This window comes from Garra rufa, chromosome 3 (genome assembly GCF_049309525.1).
Source record: "Garra rufa chromosome 3, GarRuf1.0, whole genome shotgun sequence".
NCBI lineage: Eukaryota > Metazoa > Chordata > Actinopteri > Cypriniformes > Cyprinidae > Garra > Garra rufa.
This window is the reverse complement of record NC_133363.1, coordinates 48,338,747-48,364,388: the sequence shown is the minus strand read 5'-3', so window position 1 is coordinate 48,364,388 and position 25,642 is coordinate 48,338,747. Positions and strand designations below refer to the sequence as shown.

General features: G+C 39.2%; 4 protein-coding genes across 4 annotated transcripts; 2 read left to right on the top strand and 2 right to left on the bottom strand.

Annotated features, from left to right (window-relative positions):
* Nucleotides 1–4,404: 4,404 nt before the first annotated feature.
* On the top strand, nt 4,405–9,571 carry LOC141331595 (butyrophilin subfamily 1 member A1-like). Its single transcript, XM_073836641.1, has 7 exons — nt 4,405–4,482; nt 4,683–5,033; nt 5,961–6,233; nt 6,995–7,102; nt 7,732–7,758; nt 8,033–8,059; nt 8,836–9,571. The coding sequence occupies exons 1-7, from the start codon at nt 4,428–4,430 to the stop codon at nt 9,381–9,383; spliced, it is 1,389 nt and encodes a 462-aa protein (XP_073692742.1). The 5' UTR covers nt 4,405–4,427; the 3' UTR covers nt 9,384–9,571.
* A 1,315-nt stretch (nt 9,572–10,886) lies between these two features.
* Nucleotides 10,887–12,405, bottom strand: LOC141331594 (E3 ubiquitin-protein ligase TRIM62). The gene has a single exon (XM_073836640.1). The coding sequence runs from the start codon at nt 12,372–12,374 to the stop codon at nt 10,887–10,889; it is 1,488 nt and encodes a 495-aa protein (XP_073692741.1). The 5' UTR covers nt 12,375–12,405.
* A 2,866-nt stretch (nt 12,406–15,271) lies between these two features.
* Nucleotides 15,272–20,835, top strand: homezb (homeobox and leucine zipper encoding b). The gene is made up of 2 exons (XM_073836293.1): nt 15,272–16,005; nt 18,213–20,835. The coding sequence occupies exons 1-2, from the start codon at nt 15,697–15,699 to the stop codon at nt 20,064–20,066; spliced, it is 2,163 nt and encodes a 720-aa protein (XP_073692394.1). The 5' UTR covers nt 15,272–15,696; the 3' UTR covers nt 20,067–20,835.
* Nucleotides 20,836–20,842: 7 nt separating this feature from the next.
* On the bottom strand, nt 20,843–25,558 carry cideb (cell death inducing DFFA like effector b). The gene is made up of 6 exons (XM_073836297.1): nt 25,414–25,558; nt 24,400–24,514; nt 24,048–24,197; nt 22,549–22,742; nt 21,734–22,432; nt 20,843–21,197 (listed from the first exon to the last, which is right to left on the bottom strand). The coding sequence occupies exons 1-5, from the start codon at nt 25,437–25,439 to the stop codon at nt 22,291–22,293; spliced, it is 627 nt and encodes a 208-aa protein (XP_073692398.1). The 5' UTR covers nt 25,440–25,558; the 3' UTR covers nt 20,843–21,197; nt 21,734–22,290.
* Between the last annotated feature and the right edge of the window lie 84 nt (nt 25,559–25,642).

Sequence of the window (25,642 nt, the reverse complement as noted above, 5' to 3'; positions counted from 1 at the left end):
CTGGACTATAAGAGATCCCACTACTCACTCCGCATTCATGTCTGCATTGTCTTATGTCTTTTGTTGTTTTGGTATTCTTGATCTTGGCCCTTGACCGTGTTTCTTGTTTTGTTCAGTTAATGTTTGAGTTTATGTTTGATTGTGCCGTGTTGGCCTTTTTGGTTTATGTTTATTTGTGTTTTGTTATATTAAAGTCTACTTACCCTGCATCTGGACCCAGACCCCTATTCTTACGTGACAGAATGCAGACATCACAGATGGGTCCAGCGGGGAGTAATTTTTTTCTTTCTCTCTCAGAAGAGGCGGCGTCTTTTGAGGCGGCATCGGCCGCACGGTTCGAGGAAAGGATTCGCATCTGCCTGGCCGAGATGGAGGCCTGCAGGGCCGAGACGGCGCGACGGCGTTCCCGCTTTTCGGTAGGGACAGAGTGGCTTCTCTGTGGGAAGGCGGAAGGGTCCGTTATCTCCGTGCCTGATGCGCCGGAGACCGAGATCCCTGTCCCTGACGCTGAGGCGGCTGCGCGCTCTGTTCCGGGCGCTGAGGCGGCTGCGCATCTTGTCCCTGACGCTGAGGCGGCTGCGCGTCCTGTCCCTGACGCTGAGGCGGCTGCGCGTCCTGTCCCTGACGCTGAGGCGGCTGCGCGTCCTGTTCCTGGCGCTGAGGCGGCTGCGCGTCCTGTTCCTGGCGCTGAGGCGGCTGCGCGTCCTGTTCCTGACGCTGAGGCGGCTGCGCGTCCTGTCCCTGACGCTGAGGCGGCTGCGCGTCCTGTTCCTGGCGCTGAGGCGGCTGCGCGTCCTGTCCCTGACGCTGAGGCGGCTGCGCGTCCTGTTCCTGGCGCTGAGGCGGCTGCGCGTCCTGTTCCTGGCGCTGAGGCGGCTGCGCGTCCTGGCGCTGAGACTGCCGCGCGCTCTGTTCCTGGCGCTGAGGCGGCAGCGCGTCCTGTCCCTGACGCTGAGGCGGCTGCGCGTTCTGTCCCTGACGCTGAGGCGGCTGCGCGTCCTGTTCCTGGCGCTGAGGCGGCTGCGCGTCCTGTCCCTGACGCTGAGGCGGCTGCGCGTCCTGTTCCTGGCACTGAGGCGGCTGCGCGTTCTGTTCTTGACGCTGAGGCGGCTGCGCGTTCTGTTCCTGGCGCTGAGGCGGCTGCGCGTTCTGTTCCTGGCGCTGAGGCGGCTGCGCGTTCTGTTCCTGGCGCTGAGGCGGCTGCGCGTCCTGTTCCTGGCACTGAGGCGGCTGCGCGTTCTGTTCTTGACGCTGAGGCGGCTGCGCGTTCTGTTCCTGGCGCTGAGGCGGCTGCGCGTTCTGTTCCTGGCGCTGAGGCGGCTGCGCGTTCTGTTCCTGGCGCTGAGGCGGCTGCGCGTCCTGTTCTTGACGCTGAGGCGGCTGCGCGTCCTGTTCCTGACGCTGAGGCGGCTGCGCGTCCTGTTCCTGGCGCTGAGGCGGCCGCACGCTCTGTTCCTGGCGCTGAGACGGCTGCGCGTCCTGTTCTTGACGCTGAGGCGGCTGCGCGTCCTGTCCCTGACGCTGAGGCGGCTGCGTGTTCTGTTCCTGACGCTGAGGCGGCCGCGCGTCCTGTTCCTGGCGCTGAGGCGGCCGCACGCTCTGTTCCTGACGCTGAGGCGGCTGCGCGTCCTGTCCCTGACGCTGAGGCGGCTGCGCGTCCTGTCCCTGACGCTGAGGCGGCTGCGCGTCCTGTTCCTGGCGCTGAGGTGGCTGCGCGTCCTGTTCCTGGCACTGAGACGGCTGCGCGTCCTGTTCTTGACGCTGAGGCGGCTGCGCGTCCTGTCCCTGACGCTGAGGCGGCTGCGTGTTCTGTTCCTGACGCTGAGGCGGCTGCGCGTCCTGTTCCTGGCGCTGAGGCGGCTGCGCGTTCTGTTCCTGGCGCTGAGGCGGCTGCGCGTTCTGTTCCTGGCGCTGAGGCGGCTGCGCGTCCTGTCCCTGACGCTGAGGCGGCTGCGTGTTCTGTTCCTGACGCTGAGGCGGCTGCGCGTCCTGTTCCTGGCACTGAGGCGGCTGCACGCTCTGTTCCTAGCGCGGAGACGGCTGCGATATCTGTTGCTGGCGCGGCGGGGACTGCGCTGCACGGGCCTGGCCCGCCATCCCTCCCCCTGATTCACCTTCCCCCGTTCATCCTCCCTCCAGATTTTTTTGTTTGGGAACGTCTGGAAGCCGTTCCCTTGAGGGGAGGTACTGTCATGATCGGGGCTGTGGATTTTCCCTCAGCCACATGAGGTCGCTGTTCTGACACTGCACTCCCTTGATTGTTTCACCTGTCTTTGTCATTAGCACTGATCACCCACATCTGTTCACAATTATCATCTGGACTATAAGAGATCCCACTACTCACTCCGCATTCATGTCTGCATTGTCTTATGTCTTTTGTTGTTTTGGTATTCTTGATCTTGGCCCTTGACCGTGTTTCTTGTTTTGTTCAGTTTATGTTTGAGTTTATGTTTGATTGTGCCGTGTTGGCCTTTTTGGTTTATGTTTATTTGTGTTTTGTTATATTAAAGTCTACTTACCCTGCATCTGGACCCAGACCCCTATTCTTACGTGACAACTACATACTTATGGAATACATGATTTTGTGAGATTACTGTAAGGTTTTATCTTTGTTTGGGGTGAACCAGAGATGGAAACGATTTAGCCTATGTCATGTAACTTCTACTCAGTATGTGTTTTTGGACACAGACTTGACATTCAATGTAAAAGTTATTGCACCCAAAAATTCCTTAAATTGGAGTTGTATAACTTTGATCATAAACAACTCTGAATTAGCCCGAACAGAGGCCTGTGTGTGAACCCTCTAAAATGGTCACTCATTTCAAATTGCTTTAATATATATTTGTACTTGTAATCACTTATGCATCTCAATAAATTAGAGTGTCGTGGAAAAGTTTATTTCAGTAATTCAACTTAAATTGTGAAACTTGTGTATTAAATAAATTCATTGCCCACAGACTGAAGTAGTTTAAGTCTTTGGTTCTTTTAATTGTGATGATTTGGCTCACATTTAACCAAAACCCCACCAATTCACTACCTCCACAAATTAGAGTACTTCATAAGACCAATAAGGTCTCTTGTTTCTCATTTTCCTCTTGACAATACCCCATAGATTCTCAATGGGGTTCAAGTCTGGTGGGTTTGCTGGCCAGTCAAGCACACCAACACCATGGTCATTTAACCAACTTTTGGTGCTTTTGACAGTGTGGCAAGTGCCAAATCCTGCTGAAAAATGAAATCAGCATCTTTAAAAAGCTGGTCAGCAGAAGGAAGAAGCATGAAGTGCTCTAAAATTTCTTGGTAAACGGGAACAGTGACTTGGTTTTCAAAAAAACACAGTGGACCAACACCAGCAGATGACATTGCACCCCATGACTTGTTAAGTTCACCTAAATTCTTGAATCGATTTTGCTTGACAAGCCTCTTAAGGCTGCGGTTCTCTTGGTTGGTTGTGCATCTTTTTCTTCCACACTTTTTCCTTCCACTCAACTTTCTGTTAACATGCTTGGATACAGCACTCTGTGAACAGCCAGCTTCTTTGGCAATGAATGTTTGTTGCTTACCCTCCTTGTGAAAGGTGTCAATGACTGTCTTCTGGACAACTGTCAGATCAGCAGTCTTCCCCATGATTGTGTAGCTTAGTGAACCAAACTGAGAGACCACTTTGAAGACTCAGGAAACCTTTGCTGGTGTTTTGAGTTGATTAGCTGATTGGCATGTCACCATATTCTGATTTGTGGAGGTAGTGAATTGGTGGGTTTTTGTTAAATGTGAGCCCAATCATCACAATTAAAAGAACCAAAGACTTAAACTACTTTAGTCTGTGTGCATTGAATTTATTTAATACACAAGTTTCACAATTTGAGTTGAATTACTGAAATAAATGAACTTTTCCACAACATTTTAATTTATTGAGATGCACCTGTATCTATTATGCAAATATGCAAATTAAAATATTACATGGCCAAAACATGTATCAGGCACCAGTATTCCTGGTCTAGGAGGAATACAAAGGAGTAATGGTCATTTTAAGGACCTGACGGCTGCCATTTTGAAAATGGGGCCTTTCTTGGAGTCAAACTTTGGTAAACTTTTAGTATGTTTTTAAGTACATCTGATACTACTGTAAACCACTGAGAAACCTTTTTTTAGAATTTTTTTGGGGTCAAGTCATATTTGCAGCTGTCTAATAACAGCACTGAAACAGACTGTTGAATGTGTGTGTGTCTTTAAGTGTTTGAATGTGTGATTTCTGGTTTGACTGGTTATCCTCTAAAAGGAAGTGATAGCAAGTCTTAAACACTGTTTACAGGAGACAAATCAGGTAAGCCTTTCGACTAAATAATTTGTATTTATTTTATTTAACACATAGAGTACTCTTTTTAATAAAAGACATTCTGTTTCTTTTCAGTTGTTTCTTTGCAGGGATGAAGTTGGTTGCCGTGGCTCTGATGTTTTGTGCAATTACAGATTTAAGATCAGGTAATCATTCTCACCTTAAAGAAAACGCAGACAGTGCTGTTCTGTGATCAGGGTGATTGCTGTATTTGGTACAGTCATGTAAAATGGCACAGATTAAGCATTATGAGGTATTAGATGGGTTACTTTACTTTGTCTCAACATGCTGAGCTGAAGTCACTAACATTTTACTACCAATTCAGACATGTTTTTCTTTGTTTTAGAGATGTATAATGTTGTGGGACCGGTACAACCTCTCTTTACTTTCACTGGTGAAGATGTGATCCTGCCCTGTTCTATTAAGCCCAACACCAGCGCTGTGAACATGAGAGTGGAATGGTTTAGACTCGACCTTCAAGACTCAGTAGTGTATCTCTATGAAAATCGAGAAAACAAAATCGCAAAGCAGAATCAGTACTTCAGAGGACGAACAGCACTGTTTCTAGAAGAACTACACAATGGAAATGCATCACTCAAACTCTCCTCAGTCCAAGTCGCTGACGATGGAGTTTACAAGTGTTTTATTGAGTCCAGCTCCTGGTATGATGACATCACTGTAAATGTTTCTGTTGGAGGTGCGAAGACTACAAAAATGATGTTTTCTGATAGCAACAAAAACAAAAGTTGAATGAGAAGATCAATTCCATGATTAAATTTTCCTGATAATTTAATCACCCTCATTTCATCCAAGATATTCATGTCTTTCTTTCTTCAGTCGCAAAGAAATTACGTTTTTGTGAGGAAAACATTCCAGAATTTTTCTCCATATAGTGGACTTCGATGGTGACCAACTGGTCGAAGGTCCAAATTGCAGTTTCAAAGCAGCTTCAAAGGGCTCTACACGATCCCAGCCGAGGAATAAGTGTCACATCTAGTGAAACAAACAGTAATTTTCTAAAAAAAAAAATAAATGTATATACTTTTTAACCACAAATGCTTGTCTTGCACTAGCTCTGTGATACAATCACGTTGGAAAGGTCACTCCAACTTCAAAATCGTCTAACATCATTGTTTTATTTATTTTTTTTGTAAAGGGCGTTTGACTTTCTTTGCATGTTCGTTTGTAAATACTGGGTTGGTACTTCCACCTACGTCATGCGTGAGCAATAACGTAATGCATCAGGTCAAGCATTTGTGGTTAAAAAGTACATATTTTTGTGTTTTTCTTATAAAATGACACATTATTTGCTAGATAAGACTATTTTTCCTCTGCTGGGAATGGGATTGTGTAGAGCCCTTTCAAGCTGCATTAGAGCTGCAATTTGGACCTTCAACCCGTCGGCCACCACTGAAGTCCACTATATGGAGAAAAATCCTTGAATTTTTTCCCCCAAAAACCTTCATTTTTTTTACTGAAAAAAGAAAGACATGAACACCTTGGATGACATGGGAGTAAATTATCTGGAAATGTTCATTCTGGAAGTGAACTTCTCCTTTAATAGTATAGATAATATACTGTACAAGTACAATAAATTAATTACTCTTATCCTTGATCTCTGCAGCTATAGGAACTCATCCACTGCTCACTGTAGAGGGGTTTGATCATTCAGGAGGGCTTCGTCTGCTATGTGAATGTGAAGGTTGGAATCCTCAACCTGAGCTTCAGTGGTTGGACAGTAAAGGAGAGACTTTGATTTCTGATTCTACAGAGACACATAAAGATGCAAATGGCTACAAAGTGAAACAAAGGATCACTGTGCATAACAGTGAGACCAAGTATCACTGTAGAGTCAAACTGAGACATCATTTGCTGCAAGCGGACATTATTGTCTCAAGTAAGTATGATTTGTGTAGTTTATCATTCTCAAATTTAAAGGTATTTTGAAGTTGTAAATGTTTTAGTATATAAAATGTTTGCCTAAGTTTATGTGTGTTTACTATTTACATATAAAATATGTAATCTGTCACTAGGATTGTACCCATTCAAAAGGTACCAATATATGTATACTTTAGGTACTATATGTGACTCTGAACCACAAAACCAGTCTTAAGTAGCATGGGTATATTTGTAGCAATAGCCAAAAATACAATGAATGGGTCAAAATGATTGATTTTCCTTTTATTTCAAAAATCATTAGGATATTAGGTAAAGATCATGTTCCGTGAAGATATTTTGTAAATTTCCTACCAGAAATATATCAATGATTAGTAATATGCTTACTAAAAACTTCATTTGGACAACTTTAAAGGTGATTTTCTTAATATTTAGATTTTTTTTGCACCCTCAGATTCCAGATTTTCAAACAGTTGTATCTCGAACAAATATTGCCTAAGAAACCCTAGATTAATAGAAAGCTTATTTATTCAGCTTTTAGATTATGTATAAGTCTCAATTTGAAAAAATGACCCTTATAACTGGTTTTGTTGTCCATGGTCAAATATGTACTTTTAAAGTACTAATATGTAATTGTAAGGTACTAATATACCATCAAGGTGTACCCTTTTTTTTAGCTTTTGTACCTTATAGTACTGCTCCAGTGACGGATTTGTACTTTTTTTTCTGAGAGTGTATAATTCAATCAGGTTTTTGCCATAGGTAAACTGTTTCACATTTGGAGAACATCAGTCATTTGGATTTCAATTACAGTTGTGCTCAGCATCATTACTGCAGTTGCAGTTGCTACTTTTGTTTACATAAGAAGAGGTGATGTCTGTTTTTCATTGATTTTCATAGACGCAAAATAATTACCCCCGGTCTCACAGACAAGGCTTAAGCCTAGTCCCAGACTAAAATGCATGTCTTGGCTGTTTTAACTGAAAGAAACTTGCACTGACTTATCGACAAATATGTCAGTTTCATGGTTTTGTCTCAAGATGCACACATGTAATGTTATTTTCTAAGGCTCATTTATAAAAGATACTTAAATGTCCTAATTGAACTATTCCCTAATCCTGGCTTAACCTAAACCCTGTCTGTGAAACTAGGCTTTAGTCTTATAGGCCTGGTTTCACAGACAGGGCTTAGACTAAGCCAGGATTAGCCCATAGTTCAATTAGGACATTTAAGTAATATTTATAAACATGCTTAGAAAAAAACATTACTGGTGAGCATCTTGAGACAAAACAAAGGCGCTGATATAATTTAAGATTCGTCAGTGCAAATTTCTTTCAGTTGAAACAGCTCAGACTTACATTTTAGTCTTAGACTAGGCTTAAGCCTTGTCTGTGAAACCGAGGGATAAAGTCTTTTTTTTTGTAATTGCATTAGAATGGAAAGAAATTGTTTGACAATTATAATGTTTATTTATCTTTTATGTTTTGAAAATTCTTAAGTTCGCTATTTGAAGAGGATTCAAAAAGGTGAGCTTATGTTTTTAACATTATCTCTGTCAGAGATTTATTTTTATTCTATAAAATGATTCAGTTAAATTGAATATATTGTCTAAATGTGTAGTATATTCAATTGAAGGTTGCTTATTATATTAATTGTGCAAAAAAAATGTGACTAAAATAACTTATTTCATTGAAAGACATGCATTGTCTTATCTTAAATCTTAATGTGATTTGTGGAATTTCTAAGTTGGACTAAATTCATTTTAAACACATTTAAAACCATTTAAACATGTCTTTTCAGAAATCAAAAAGAGAAGAAAATATGCAGGTAAGTAAGAAAAATCATTTATACTTTTATTAATCTATTTTACCTTTACCGTTGTTGTGAAATGGCATCAGTATCCACCTTTTTCCTCAACGCGGAAGTATATGGGTGAGGCTTTGAGACTTCTGCTTGACTAACTGCTATAGGGAAATAAGAAATAGAAGAATAACAATGTGCAGTAAATGATAAAACTGTTTGCACTACAAACCAGCGTGTTAATACACTGTAAAAACCAATTTGTTGAGTCAACTTAAAATAATTTGTTACATTGCTGCCTTTTAAGTTCACTCAACTCAAATAAGTTTAATCAGCTTTAAATGTTAATTCGTCCTAAGTGACAACTTACATATTTGAGTTGACTAAACTAAAAATTTGATTTGTTTAACTTAAAAGCCATTTGTTACCCAGCAAATTTTAAGTTGAATAAACTGAAATATCTAAGTTGGCACTTTCAAGTTGACTAAACTTATTTGAGTCAACTGAACTTAAAATTTTAAGGCAGCCAGGTAACAAATTATTTTAAGTTGACTTAACAAATAGTTTTTTACAGTACATTACATTACAATAACATGGTAAGACACTAATTTGTGATATCAAGCAGCTAAACAACTGTTCTGTACAGTAAAAATAGCTGGATACGAATGAGACCAGAAGTCAGACCCATAAAATTTACAAATGGCCATTCCCACTCTTACATGAAGAAAAAGATGGATATAGGTCTTGTATTGGCTCTCAATATATTCGTAATGTGAATATAATCGTTTACTAATTTTTATTAGCGGATGTGACACTGGATCCAGACACAGCTCATCAACATCTCATCTTGTCTGATGATGGGAAACAAGTGCGACGAGGAGAAAAAAAACAGAATGTCCCAGACAACCCTGAGAGGTTTGACAAATGTGGCAATGTCCTGGGAAAGCAGGGATTCTCCTCTGGAAGGTTTTATTTTGAGGTTCAGGTGAAGGGGAAAACCGATTGGGATATAGGAGTGGCCAAAAAATCCATCACCAGAAAAGGGAAGATCACACTGAGTCCTCAAAATGGTTACTGGACACTGCGGTTGAGAAATGGGAACCAGTATAGTGCCTGTGCTGGACCCACTGTCTCTGTCTCCTTGAAAGTGAAGCCTCAGAAGGTGGGTGTGTTTGTGGATTGTGAAGAAGGCTTAGTCTCCTTTTATGATGTGGAATCCAGGTCTCATATCTACTCTTTTACTGATCAGTGGTTTACTGAGGATCTCTATCCATTCTTAAACCCATGTACAAACATTAAAAGCAAATACTCTGCCCCACTGATCATCTCACCTGTTAATATCAGTGAATGAACAAACTCACTTATAAACATATAAAATTCAAAATAATTGTATTATATTAAATTTGCTTCTTAATTAGCATAGTATTTTTGTTACGTTTGGCAAAGAATTTATCAAAAGGATTGCATTCATGGTATACATTCACTGGGAATTGAACCCATGGCCTTAAGTTCACTATAATCTTTGCAATTAATAGAAGTATTTGCATTGTCCTGTATGATGTTTATTTTGTGTATGATGTTGTAGATAAAAATCAGTGTTCATTATTAAACTTGTTTTCAGTGCTGCCTCTCAAATAATGCAATTCACTGTGATTTTTTTAATTCCTTAACAAGTCTTGTAAGTATAATTTGTTGTGAAAATGCTGTAGAACCATGATTAAAACTGTGAATTTTTTTATCTGTCCAGGTCACAGTATACTCTTAAAAATAAAGAACTGTTTTTGGTTCCACAAAGAACCATTCAGCCAAAGGTTCTTTAAAGAACCATCTTTTTTCCACCTTTTTATAATCTGAAGAACTTTCTTTTGCCACAAAGAACCTTTTGTGAAACAGAAAGGCTCTTTAGATGTTAAAGGTTCTTTATGGAACCATTTAGACAAAAAAGTTCTTCTATGGCATCGTGAACCTTTATTTCTAAGACTGTAACTGGACTGTATTTTTGATTTGTATTTCTGAAAGACACTTTCTCAGTGAGTTAGAGGAAAGTTTTCGCATTCAACCAGATAGCATCATGCACTTTGAGAATGACTGTGATCATTTGTTTCACTGATGGTGTGGACTGAAAAAAGTAACTGCTCTTTACTTTTGAAGAAATAATCTGTTTATTTTGCACATGATAATTGATTTTAACATTTATCACACCACAGGTAAGAGTTAATATACATTATATATCTTTTTATTATGGTATATAGTTTGATACAACAAACATCCCACTGAAATTGAAAACTGAAAATTCCATTCCACTATGCATATGAAGTTGACTTTATACACATCTTCTTACAGTAACACATCTTGTCTAATGATAAAATCATATGTAAGACAGAAATACATCACATAATAGAGATTCTTTATCCAGAAAGTGGATGATGAGAAGTCCAGGTTGAAAAATCACAGCAAACATGAGCTCATCATTGCATATTTCAATTGGAATAATAGGCTCCTTCCTTAGCACTTATTACACCTTAAATATTTGAATACATTTTTAAGAGGAAATAGACAACTAGGATTTAGTATGCATTTTGACAATATAATTATGTTTTTGTTATATGCTGGTTCATAATAAAATCAACACAACTATTAATAATACATCCCTACATTATACAGTTCTTCCATAAAGAGCTGTTAAATATACCTTTAAATGGTAAATTATTTTAACACATAAGAAGAAAAATGTTACTGCATGAAAACACTGACAAATATAAAAAATATGAATAAAAATATTACTCAAAATATGTAAAACAAATGAAAAACCATTTTAAAAAATAAATTACGATGACACTTTTGCCATTTGAGATTATTGTTTGAGTACACAGAGTATTTCTGTATAAAAATCGCCTTGGCCCTGAGACATGTTGGCATGGGGTTGAGCAATCTGATGCCACCCTGTGTTTCTATTTTGTACAGTAGAGGTTGTTTTTTGCAATGTAATGAAGGGACAATGAACAAATCTGTGTCCGCCTACTTTGAGTTTACACAGTAAGAAACCTTTGGTTAGTTTATTTCTGCTGTAAAAGGTTAGTAGTTTTGAAGCGTAGTCCCAGATCACTTCCACCTTCCATGGACCAGTGACATGGAATTCATTAGAGACTGTAGAAGTCTCAGTACTTGGTGCCTTACGTCCATACATAGAATTAGACATACAATTATACGTTTGTTCAAAATATATTGTTTTTAAAGATAAGAGTGAATTGTTCTGTTTCTTCAGTCCATATACCTCTGAATAATTCCCATTTTTGGCTGAGGTATTACAAAGGCCAATGGTCCAGTCAAAATGCTCAGAAAGATTGAGGAACCAGTGCAGACTGGCATCTTCATTTGTTCGCCGGCAACGAAGAGTCTGTGTGCTGTATGATCCTGCAGAAGCTTGGAGTGTGTTTCTGGCAGAGAACCTGTAGAACACCTTTTTAAGGTCTTCAGACAGAGTCATCTCAGGCCCTAGAGATCGTGGGTCAAAGGTTAGTTCTGAGGCTGAATTTGGTTTATCCTGAACGACTGAGAAGAACTCGGGATCAGCAAAAGCAAAAAACTTTCTTTGGAGTTTGTCCATCTGCTTCTCAATCATTTGTCCATCCTTTCTGATGTCTTCAATTAATTTAGTACGATCAGGTTTTGACTCCAAGCCCTGTTTCAGATCCACTGTGCGAGCCTCCATTATAGCTTTGTGTACACTAGCAAATTTTTGCAAGAAGTTGAAATGATCTTCTTCCTTTAGAGCTGAACTGATAGCTTGCTGGGCAGTCTGAAGAGCACCCAGTCTGGCTGATACTGAAGTCTGCAAGCTTGTGAAGACCCGATCCTTCAGGGCTGATTCAGCCTTTATCAGCTGACTAACACAGTCCTTCAGAGTCTTCGTTTGGTCTTTATGCCACTTTTCCAGCTCTTTAGCTTGGTTCTCCCTCTGAGCCAGTGCCTTTAACTCTTCTTGCAACTGACCCGACAGCTCCATATGGGCAGTCTGTAGCGTCTTCATGTTGTGCAGCCGATGTCCTTCCTCGATAGCACAAGACATGCACACCAGCACGTGATCTGTCAGGCAGTAGTATTCCACTAGCTTGCCGTGAGCTGAGCATTTGCTGGCCATTTGACTGAAGGAACCTGATTCTACAGGATTAGTCAGTGGATGGGTTTGCAGCAGCACTGGAGTGGTCAGGTGGGTCTGCAGGTGCTGAGCACACATAGAGACTTCACACTTCAAGCAGGTCTTCAGCGCCAGAGTTTTCACCTCCACACATAAATCACAGCTTACAAAGGGTTCCTTGGGAACTTTAGGCATGGCCGACATACTTGCTGCTGATTTTCTAGTTTTTTTCAAATGTTCCACAATCTGTTTCTCCATCCTTGCTATGAGTCTGTGAGGTGAAACAGTCTAATATATTCTTTACACAGCGACTGACCTTTGGTCATTTTTTTATGGTACATGCTAATGTACTACTAATGAAATTATGTTTGCTAAGATACAGAGATGTTTATGATGGTTCATTTGTGACCTTTATTCTTGTATGGACCACATATCTACTGATATAAGCTTGTTTTTATCAGATCCACCCTTCCTCATGAGTTATGTCTCAGTTTATCATTAACAGTTTATCTAATCTAAAAGAAAACTTTTTATTTATTTGTTAATGTTAAATGAGTTCATGCCTGAAAGGATTGGTCTTATACTATACTATAGACATAATCAGTTTTGGGAAGGTTACTTTGGAAATGTAGGTTACACATTACAAGTTATCCTATTTAAAGGGGTCAGATGACGTTGCATATGACAATACACTGAAAGAATTTAATTAAATGAATTGCAATTAAAATGTGAGTTTCTTTTTGCATTTTGGGCCACTGTGCCAAGAGAATGTTTGCAGTAATTTAGTAAATAAGGCAGTGTTTCAGTACTATAATATCTTTAGAATAAAGTCAAAATTACAAGATTAAAGTTCTGTTATACAGTCAAACCAAAAATTATTCAGACACCAGATTTTTTATATTTTTTACTAGTGGGTGCAGGACACTATAGTTAATTTACCCAAAAATACCAAAAATTCTTGATACAGTTGACTACCAGTAAATTGTATAACAAAAAAAATGTAAACAAATTTTGGCACCAAAATTATTCATACACTTTGATTTGACCATGTTTTGCTTAAGTGTGTTTTTTTTTATTGCTAATGTGACCTTTTTACACCACAGACTGAACAGAATGAAGCATTGCTTGGTAACTGGTCAACAAAGTATTGATAGTTGTGTAAATATTGTTATACTAACAGTTGTCTGACTTGTTGGTTGATTGTAATCTATTACATACCTTTCCATAAAAGTTATCTGACATTATCAAGATGAATTTGTTCTGACACAGTTTAACTCTTGTCATATTTTATTACCATTTTCTAAAATATAGCAAATAAACTGATGATGTGAGAAATGTTGAAGATGAATGAATACATTTTGGTTTGACTGTATTGTATGAATAAAGTTAATCATTAGGAAATATCCACCTACTCCAAAAAAATAATCTGTGCCGGTTAACTTACCGATTTATGAAAATAATAAAACATTGTTGTCAAAGTTATATTGTTGACGTTTCTGAGGTTATGTTACAACTGTTATGCTATTCACTGATTGATCTTTTATTTTATTAAGTCATTCTAATTTTTTCCAACATGTCTTCTGATATTTATTCCAGTTTATTTCATGCGGTAACTAGTAGAAAAGAGAAAAAGATGATTAATTCACATGCTGTTTGAACTGAGGTGCATACAGTGATCTCACGCTACATCAAAGAGCGGAAAAACACATTTATTGTTTGTATTTCATGACAAAATTGACAGAATTTAAAGGCTATGATTTGTGTTATATTAAAAGTAACAAGCACGTATTGCAGTTATTGGGTGACTGGCGTGCTACAAGCAATTACTTGAAATTTGAAAATGTTAAATATTATTTTCAAGCATTTATAGTCAATAAAACAGCGTTTGAATAGTCATGTAATGTGATTTACTTTAGAAGACAACAATAAGAAGCGCTCACATTGACCTATAACGTTTGGGGGGCCCAAAAACTGCACAATCGCATGTGTGTTATGCCACTTATTCCATATCATTGAACATAGACCTATCATTGGCCTAGTCCACAGCAGTCCAGTCTGTGGAAGATTTAGTTGTTTTTGTATTCTGTCTACTTTATTTTCAGGTTTATGTAAACATACACTTAAGTCTTGTGATGCTGCAGTTTGAAGTGTTTAAATCAAGACAACATCAACACAAGAATCATTCGGTGTCTCTTCGAATGATTTACATAAATTTCTTGAAAATGTCCTTAAAATGCGGTGTTACTGCACCACAGCTATTTGAAGTTTTTTGCCACTGTGTGCAAATGTGTTTGTACACTACCAGATTTTTAAAAAAAAAAATTATAGAAGTCTCTTCTAATTATTATTAATATTATTATTATTATGTTGAAAACAGCTGAGTGGATTTTTTTAGGTTTATTTGATGAATATAAAGTTCAGAAGAAAAGCATTTACCTGAAATAGAAATCGTTTGTAACATTATAAAGGTGTTTATCATCAATTTAAAGCATCCTTGCTTAATAAGAGTATTATTACTATAATTTCTTTCGCAAAAAAAAAAAAACGTCTTGTTTCAGATAAATGCTGATCTTTGGATCTTTCTATTCATCTAAGAATCCTGAAAAAAATCACTCAACTGTTTCAGATGTTGATATTATTATTATTATTATTATTAAGAAGAAGAAGAAGAAGAAGAAGAAGAAGAAATGTTTCTTGAACACCAAATCAGAATATTAGAATGATTTCTGAAGGATTATGTGACACTGAAGACTGGAGTAATAATGCTGAAAATTTAGCTTTGATCACAGGAATAAATTACATTTGAAAATGTATTCAAATAGAAAGCAGTTATTTTAAATAGTCAAAATATTTCTAATTTTTACTGTTTTGATGTGCTTTGGATCAAATAAATGCAAGCTTGGCGAGCAGAAGCGAATTCTTTAAAAAAAAAATCTTGCCGTTCGAAAACTTGACTGGTATATATATATACATTTACTATTGTTTTGTTAATGTAAAGCTATTTTACCATCGCAAAAGCTTCTTGAAACAGAAAAGAGAGCGGCTCTGCGTGAACTTTTATTTTGAAGCCGCTCTGGCTTCACATTCGGAGGATGCGACAAACCAATCCTATGACAGCTTTCTAGGCTACTGTGCGACTCGAAGGCGAGTGCGATCAGCATGGAATGACGCTTTTTACTGCTTTATTTCTCAAATAACTACATCAGAAAAACAATAAATAAACCGGTTTGCATCTGAGCTGCCTTTTTTTTACTTTTATGCATCTGTGTGAAGCCAGCACGACCAGCTCTTGCGTTAGCTCGCTGGCTAGCAAGCCTTTGTTCCACATTCAGACCAGTGTGGCCATAAATTAGGATTCAGCCTTCAATTCTTGCATGTTGCCTCCGTATACAATTATTTGATTCAAATGAAACTCGTTGCATACTTGAGGGTATTGCACACACACTTTGTTGCGAGAGAAATTTAGCTATCTAGTCTCTGTTAGCTTGTATGAATTGCGTCTTGGCTCGGTCGTGCAGAGGTTGCCATGGAGCAGTGCGCAGCTCCGCAGCTCGAGAACACAAGTACACACTCTTCACCTCCAGAACCAGTGGAAAAGCCTGGAGGAGATGCCGGGGAGATGACGGTTAAGGATGCTTACGAGTGCCGGATTTGTGGCTATAAAGCGCAAGACGTTAAATGTCTCAGTCAGCACCTGCACGCCGCTCACCCTGTCACCAGTCTCTCTGACTCGGTGAGGAACGAGCGAGGTGATACGCTAGAAGAGGAGTGTGTGGATGATGCAGAGACTCCCTGCTTAAATGGTGACCTGGAAAAGAGCGTTGTTAAGGATAAAGTAAGTATGTTTAGCATTATGTCAGTATTTATCGATGTGCATGAGTTTGTGTTAGTTGTGTGAACCACTAAAGATGCTGTGAATAGAGTTTGTGCTCAAATTGTATCTCGACTCAATATGCAAACTCTTATTCCTACCTGAAGAGTGTAGATAAACTGGTAAAGTGTTTTTGGTTGGATTTGGGAAGGGCTATATATATTTGACTAACCAATGGCAGAGTAGCAAGTGTTCAGGGAAACCTGTTTGACAACAATCACAAATGCCAACAATGCTTATTTTTATGGAATATTGTAGCGTTTATTATAAATTATCCACAAACATCGTTATTTTAGTTTACAATTTTTATTTCATGCAAGCTTTAAAGGAGTAGTTCACTTTCAGAACAGAAATTTACAGATAATGTACTCACCCCCTTGTCATCCAAGATGTTCATGTCTTTCTTTCTTCAGTTGTAAAGAAATGGTGATTTTTGAGGAAAACATTTCAGGATTTCTCTCCATATAATGAACTTCAATGGTACACCAAGTTTGAATGTCCAAAATGCAGTTTAAATGCAGTTTCAAAGGGCTCTAAATGATCCCAGCTGATGATGAAGGGTCATAGTTAGTGAAAAGATCGGTTATTTTCTAAAAATATTTACAACTTACATACTTTTTAATCTCAAACGCTCATCTTGCTGGGTTAGACAAGACGAGCATTTGAGGTTATAAAGTATATAAATTGTAATTTTTTTTAGAAAATAACCCAGCTTTTGCTAGATAAGACCCTCCTTTCCTCGGCTGTGATCGTTTAGAGCCCTTTGAAGCTGCATTTTGGAAGTTCAAACTCAGGGGCACCATAGAAGTCCATTATATGGAGAGAAATCCTAAAATGTTTTACTCAAAAAACCTAATTTCCTTACGACTGAAGAAAGAAAGACATGAACACGTTGGATGATCATAATTAGTAGTAATAGAGGTTTTGCACTTACGTCACGGTTTGGTCAGTTACCCAGATGCGCGACCATATTGCCGATACTCGGATGTAAACAACAGCATGGATTGCATGGTTAATGTACTACTGAATATGTTGTTCTTCTAATTTATGCTGTCTACACCATGGGAAAAACATGTGGAAGCTGCTAAATCATATAGAGAAGGACTTAATAAGCAGGAAAGGGCGCAATATTTTGACTAACTAAAGATAATAGGTGGTAAGAATACGAACAAGCAGTGTTAATTAAGATATTAGTCTAATATTTCACCTACCTGACAGCAAATGATAAGAACAAACACAAATGTTGTCAAGATTCTTGCCCTGGAAATCCTGGTTTAGTTTGGCCAACCACAAACGCCTTTTGTTCCTCAGACGGTTTTTTGCACTCTTTGATTTGTTAAAACTTTTGGCAGTCTATAGTTTCCAGATGTTTTTCCTAGTCTGACCGATTAGTACAGCCCAAAACACGACAATAATTGATCATTTTAGCCGCAATAATCAGGAAAATATGCGAGTTTTGTAGAATTGCTTATGTTCAATATGGCCGATTAATGACATGTCATAAAAACACTCTATAGCGAATATTGACAGTACAATCAAGTTTGTTGCAGTTTCATGTACTGTTGATGAAAAACAGATAGAAAGCTTATCAAAAATACTAAATACTCTAAACCTCATTTTCAAATTATTTCAAATTCAAACTATTTCTCCTCTGGCTTTTAGTATTGCGTATTAAAGTGTTAAAAGATTAGTTCACCCAAAAATTAATATTCTGTCATCAATTACTCTCGCCCATGTCGTTCCAAACCCGTAAGACCTTTGTTCATCTTCGGAACACAAATTAAGATATTTTTGATGTAATCAGAGAGCTTTCTGACCCTAAATAGACAGCAACGCAACTGACATATAGTAAGGACATCGATAAAATCGGTGGCTAAACCTTAATGTTATGAAGATACGAGAATACCTTTTGTCCCCAAAGAAAACAAAAATAACCACTTTATTCAATTAATGTCTTAGCTGTGAACTAAAGGATTAATAAAAGGATAAAGAATTTATCATAAACACTGAAGCATTCCATTAAAAATAACAGTCGATTGTGATTTCTTGGTGACTTTAACAGCAGTGAAAGGAAATAACAGATGACATTTTGTGCCATTTTACTGTCAATAAGAGAGAATTTCTCATCTGATGCATTTTGTATTCATATTTCTTCATCTCACTCCTTTCAGCCAGCCACCACCGAGGAAACAGAATCTGCTTCCAATCAGACTCCCGAAGACTCAAACGAGACATCATCCACCATGGATCCCAAAGAACAAGAAGAGAAGATGGACGACTCACCTGCTCCTGAAGAATCGCAGAGCTCATCCCCCGAGTTGCCTCAGGAGAAGTCACCCTGCTCTTCAGGGACTAAGGAGTCCTGCCAAAAGAGGCAAACGGTCTCTTCTGGCACGTCGACCCACAACCAGACTAACCTGGTTTGTCTTCCATTGGTATCCGACGGGTTAAAGCTTATCTGGGTGCGCTCGGAGCAGGTCCACGAGCTGGATGCTGTGTCAGAACTCGTAGAGGCGTTTAACGAGTTCCCATACCCCACGTCACAGGAGGCGAGCGCTCTAGCTCGCAAGTGTGCATTACCGCCAGACAGAGTTAAAGCGTGGTTTATGATGCAGCGGGTACGTTACGGAATCAGCTGGGCTGACGACGACATCCAAGAGACGCGACGCAAGCTCTGGGACATTCAGAAACGAGCGGTAGCCGAGGAGTGTGTGGAAATCAACGACGAGGAGGATTCTTTAGAACCTGATGAATCTCAACATGATGTTATACCACCACCTGCGACAATTTCCCATGTAGATCAGAGAGACCAGACGCCTAAACCAAGCCGTACTGTTCCACAGCACATCACTAGTGACCAAAACCGCTTGCATTTTATCCAGAATAACGGTTCCCAATCCAACGGCGTACAGCAGTTGCTCAACACTAGTGTTGTGTACAAAAACGGTCTTGGAACCGCATCCCAAGTTCCTCAAGTCACTCCCCAATTCCAAAGTGAGAGTAGAAACCTACAACATCACAATACTGGAGTCCAACTGCTCAATTCTTCAAGACGTTCAATGTACGATCAACACGCCGCAACATCGTACCCCGAGCTTCCTGAGCTTTCACAGTCTCTACACTGCTTGCCGGGGAAAAAATCAAAAGCACAGCTGATGGCCCTGCGCCGCAGTTTTGTCCAAAAGTCTTGGCCATCTGACGGTGAAGTTCAGCGGCTCCAGAAAATGACTGGACTGAATCGGCGTGAAATCCGCAAGTGGTTCGCCGACAGCCGCTACCAGCTTCGCAGGAATGGCAGAGCTTGGCTAACTAAGCTTGCAAGGCGCAATCGGTCGTTTCAGCTGATGCAGCAGAACTCCCAGAACGAGATTGAGAACGATGTTCTACCTGGTGATGATTTATACAACAACGACGAAGCTGACGACACAGAGGCAGGGTTTGAGGTCGATGTGGATTTGGGTGACGATGAGGGACCAGTCAACCAATCAAATGAGACTAAGGAGGAAGTAAGTGATGAAGGCGAGTTGGACGACGGCAGCGCTTCCGTTCAACAATATTCTGCAGACATCTCTCCCTCTCCTTCCCCGTCTGCGTCATTCAGCCGTGGACGGGTAGAACCCAACGTGCGACTTCGTAAGAAGACGAGGGAGCAGTTGGAAATTTTGCGGCAGAGCTTTCTTCGATGCCAGTGGCCCACAAGCGACGACTACCTGATACTACAACAGAAGACGGGCTTGACGCGGACAGAGATCATCCAGTGGTACGGAGACACGCGTTATCATATCAAACACAATCAGATGCGCTGGATGACCTCCGAGGAGAGGGAACGCATCATTGCAGTTATTACGCAACAGCAGAAAAGGGGCGGGAAGTATTCGCGGGGGAGATTCTCATTTGAGAACATGGGCTCTGGGATGAGTTTGGGTGATCCTAAGGTAATTAACGGAGGTGGAAGAGGCGAACCAACAACATGGAATGAACTTTATAGGGGAAGTACCCCAGTCATGCCTGAGGGTGAACTCTGACCTCAGAAGCAAAGTCAGTTTGCGATGGCATTTGTGGCTGTGCAGATAGGTGGAAACTGAATTCCACATCACTGCCAAAGATGTTACACAACCTTTTTTGTCTCTCCTTTAACCTGTCTGGATATTTCCATCCCAGTTTAATGCTATGATCCAGGGCCTTGTAGAACCTCTCTCACAACATTGTTATGCAATATGTATCTCCAAAACTAAGCATCTTACTTGAATCAAAAATATTTAGTATTAGAATATGTACCTTAAAGTAATTGAAACAAAAATGTGTGGCAAGGCACTGAACGACTGTACAATGTATTTTATTTTGTAGCTTGTTTTATCAGAGGTCTATTCCTTGTGGTTCTCTGTGTGCCTCAACAGAGCGAATGCATGTGTGTTGCCATTTTCATGTTTAAGTTGCACTTCGAGCTTAGATATGTAGATGTTTGCTTTTACAAAGGTCAATTGTATTTAAGGTTATAAGCTTAATTACAATCTTTTAGACCCACAGTGTGCTACACAGATATGTTTATTTTTATGGAAACATTGTGCTGACATAATACTACATAATTTATGTGCTTGATTTCTTTCCCCCAATCATGATGTTTGTTATTTTTTTTTTTTTTATTATTTGAAGACTAATTAAATCTTTAAGTAGTATTAATATGGAGTTTATTAGTCTATGCATTGAGTAAGCTGACTAGAGAGACTGTCCTTTTTTTGTGCTGAAGCTTTTTGTACCAATTTGGTTTTACTTAATAAATCGATCTCAAAACATTTTCATATTTTTATAATTTAATTTTTATTTTCTAAACATTCACTATAATTTACATTTTTACATTTATTCTTTTAGCTGATACTTTTATCCAAAGCGACAAAATGAGGAAGATAAAATTATACAGTAGTCTATCACGTAAACATATTGAATGGTAAAGGCAAATAAACATTTGTAAAGAGGGTCAAACACACAAAATAAGTAACACTGGCTAGTCCTAGACTAAAAAAAACAGCAGTTTTCATAGAAACAAGCATTTTCCTGGAGCAATTTTCCATTAAACCAGCAAAGCATAGCTGTACAATTTACAAGTCCATTAACGTAATTTAATAGCCTGACAAGCCAGACCCACATAAATGTAGGGTCTGGGCACTCTCCATAGACAGCGCTCAACCGGAGGGGTGGGATAAACGGTTGTCTTTCAAACTCCCTCTCCACACAATAGGATAGCGCTACGACCAATCAGAGCAACGAAGAAAGTGACGTAGTCAACTCCAAATACATCCTTCTTTTGTAAGAACGACCTCAGTGCAGTTTCTTGTTATTTTCTCAGAGAAAAGCTTAACTTCAAGTCTTTCAGAGTGGCGGCCAAAGCCGATTCGAAAGAAAGTTGTTTGCTAGCAGCAGCCATCGCTCTATCTCTCACGCATATTTCACGGAACCAGAGAACATCTGACAGAACTTATTGTCGCAGGTCAGTCGTCATCATGTTAAACCCGCCCACCGACTCGTGATTGGCCCGGTCGATTTTGGATTTTTGGAAATCTCAAGTGAACGGAGAGTTACTAGACTGCCCTTGGAAGCAAATGTAATTTGCTGCCGCTAGGGGCGCGTCTAGATTCTAGGCTAGTAATTTAATGCATTAGGTATCAACTAACAAATAAATGCTGATCTTTTGAACTTTCTATTCATGATTCCCTCAAAAATATCAAGCACCACAGGTGTTTTCAACATTGATAATAAGAAATATTTCTTGAGAACCAAATCAGCATATTAGAATGATTTCTAAAAAATTATGGCTGCTAAAAATTTAGCTTTACCATCAGAAGAATGTTGTTAAATTGTTCATTTATTACACCTAATGCATTAATGTGAAAATAAACCTTGGTGTTACCATAAATCTACACTTTTGAAAATAAAGGTTCTTTATTGGCATCGATGGTTCTATGAAGAATCTTGAATATCCATGGAACCTTTCAAATGGAGAAAAAGTTCTATAAAGTCGAAAAAGATTTTTTAGAGTTTTAAAATGTTCTTCAAAATGGTTCTGTTAGAAACTGTTTACTAAAAGGTTCTTCAGGGAACCAGAAATGGTTCTTATACGGCATCACTGCAGAAACACCCTTTTGGAACCTTTATTTTTAAGAGTGTACCTAGGAAACATTTTAGAAAAAACATCCCTCAGTTACATTGTTATTGATCTTGGATTCATGTCTTATAAATTATATGAATCACTGGTTATTCCCAATACTCGATAGGTTTGCCATGCTGGGCTTGAAGAAGATCCGCCCCGTGGATGATACGGCGAATTACAGCAGCAGATGAGATCAGTAAGTGTCCAGCAGCTTGAAGGAGAGTGGACATGACTCTGAGCGCCTCCCTGAGAGATAACAAAAGTGTAGGATGCAATTCAGTGGCTTGATAAAGGTCATTTCATACAAATAAAGAGTAAAACAAACCACTGAAATCCTTAGAGTTTGCATCTGTATTGTTTACCTGATGACTTTCTTTGGCCCCAAGCATTGAAAATCTGCACTGACAGAGTAGAGCCCTTGAAATGTGGCTTTCACATTCAGTGAGCCGAATACATCTTTGGGGTGCGTACGGTAAAGATCGAAGGTGATTTGAGCAATGTCTTTTCCTGTTCTTGGTTTACTCTCACCTGGTTTGTTTCCACCTCTGTGATGTAACTAGGAGGGATAGATAGATAGTTAAGATAAAGTACTGAACGATACAAAAAACATGCATACACTCTTAAAAATAAACGTGCTTGAAGATGTATTGAAGAACTTTTTTGTCTAAATGGTTCCATAAAGAACCATTAGCATCTGAATAACCTTTCTGTTTCACAAAAGAAGGTTCTTCAGATTATAAAAAGGTAAGAAAGAGATGGTTCTTCTATGGCATTGCTGTGAAGAACCTTTTAAACAAAGACTATATAATACCCAAGACATGTCACTCGTGTAGTTTTGAATGGGGAAAATTGCAACGTTCATGGAGCACAAGGAACCATATTTATGAGGTAGTTCTTGTTGGATTTCTTTGGAGATTTAAAATATGAAATTTAATCCTAAACTTTGTGAACAGTTTTGGAGAATTTGATGTTTCCCCATTCAAAGAGATAGGAGCTGCACTTGCCTGCCCGAGTAGCGTTTCAAAGATGGCCGTCGAGTGACATGACTTGCCTTAAAGGGACTTTGCTTTTAAAGCACCTTTATTTTGACGAGTGTAAGTGACTTAAGAAAGTAATTTGTCTAGTTTTTACAAAATATTTTACTTGGACTGTTTGCTTTACGATGAGATGTGTGATAAGAATTAATGTGACATTTTACCACCTTTCTAATGTTAAAGTCAATCAGATAAGTGGTGAAAACATCTTAATTATTCACCCTCTTGTCATTCCAAACCCATGTGACCTTTGTTTATCTTCAGAACACAATTTAAGATAGTTTTGGTGAAATCTGAGAGCTCTGACCCTCCATAGACAGCAAGGGTCCTACCACAGAAAATGTCCAGACAGGTGACCAGAACATCAACAAAATAGTCCATGTGACATCAATGGTTCTGCTGCATTTTTATAAAGCTACGAGAATATTTTGTGTGCGCAAAACAACTAAAATACAGGCATGCGTCGTGGTACTATCCAAAATGGTTGTAGGGTGACAGAAGGGAGAAGAATCATTGAATAAAGTTATTTTAGTTTGTTGCACAACAAAAAGTATTCTTGTAGCTTCATAAAATTACGGTTGTACCACTGATGTCACATAGACTTTTTTGTCGATGTTCTTGGTACCTTTCTGGACCTTCAACGTGGAAGGACCCTTGCTGTCTATAGAAGATCAGAGAGCTCTCAGATTTCTTCAAAAATATCTTAATTTGTTTTCTGAAGACAATTACGGGTTTGGAACAAAATGAGGGTGAATAATAATGAAAGATTTTCATTTTTGGGTGAACTAACCCTTTAAGATGAAAAAACTGAAACAGGAAATACATACAGGATGAGGTTTCCAGGTCTCTCCGGGTGTCAGGGCCATGAAAACGGTGTTGTCCGGCAGGGCTAAGAGGAACTCTTCTGAGTCAACCTCTGTGCCATCTTCTTCACACACCAAAGTCAGCACGGTCGATATGCAGAGAGCCTGGGCTGCCTGAGGTAAGAATCACAGTATAAAAAGTCCCATAATGTTCAAATGTGTCAGTTCTGAGTTATCCTGGTAATTGTAAGATGTCTAGAAACCCGAGTGAGGTAGAACCACAGCACAGAGGCAAGATAAACCAATGTATCTACATCTGAAAGATTATTTTAGGTAAGTGGCAAAACTTCCAGTTGAACGATGTTTCATTTTCTACCTTTTCTTTGAGCTCCTCTAGAGTTCCAGCAGTGACTCCTTTCTTGACCTCTCTGTTCCAGGAACACACTCTGAATGGACGCTGAGGGGGCGACCATACTCGCCGAGACACTGATCTAAAAGAAAGAGTGATGTGGGAATGAGGAGGAGGCAAAATGTCAAGGAAAAAATAGAATCAGAGTACAAATATTTATTAGGAGTCAATATTGAAAAGAAACTCCACTTAAAGCAACAGTTAGTTTTTAGTACTTTTTTCCTTCCATGGAAGGATTTTAAGGAAATGTATTGTTGGTCTTATTCTTATGGCTTACTGTATGTGCTATATGTTAAGACTTCTAAAGTCATGTGATAGCTTTAACAATGCCTGACTTGTCTGATCTGATCACAATTCACTAATAATAATGAGTTCTATAATAATAAAAATAAAGCTAAAATAAAACTAAATATCACTTGAATTATGACTTACATTTTGACCTGTGTATAACATGAAGCTATCCAATGTCTTTTATAATACTTCTCCTGTGTTTTTATGTCCCTTTTAAGAAAAACAACAGTACTTGTTTTTTAGAATTGGATGGATAAGAAAATCCTTTTTTGTGTTCCACGTTAAAAAGCAATCCATGGAGGTTTCGAACAACATGAAGATGTAAATACTGACAACATTTTTGTTTTCCTAGAATAATCAATGATTGCTTGAAAAGTGTGACAAGCACAGACAGCACATGGCTGTAATCAGACTCTTCTAATCTGAAGAGCTGTTAATGGAGTGAAACAAATGTATTGACAAAGACCAACAGTTAAAGTCCAATTTTAAGGCTAAGGACAATCACCAATAAAACATTTAAACTAAATATTTCAATATGTATTTTTGTATCTATTTACTACTAACTTTGATCAAATGTAGGCCTATGTAAACTTGGCAGGTTCTTACTAATAGCTTACTTCTGAAGATAAAAAGGTATATTGTTAAAAAAAACAGTATTGAATGTCAACAAATGAATGTTACTAAACTTACTTGAACAGGGAGGATGTTGTTTCCATTATGATCTGTGGTTGAGGTCTTCTGCCTGTCACCTCAGGTTCGGTTGTTTACAGTCCTTTCTGTCTCTGTTTGACCGTTTGAAGTAAACTAGTGATACTGAGTCACAGCTAGTGGAGAATATCTTTTTGAGAATAATGTGTTCTGTGATGCTAGCCAATTGGACTTTGACTGTGCTGGATGATTTAGCCTGATAGCCTGTGTC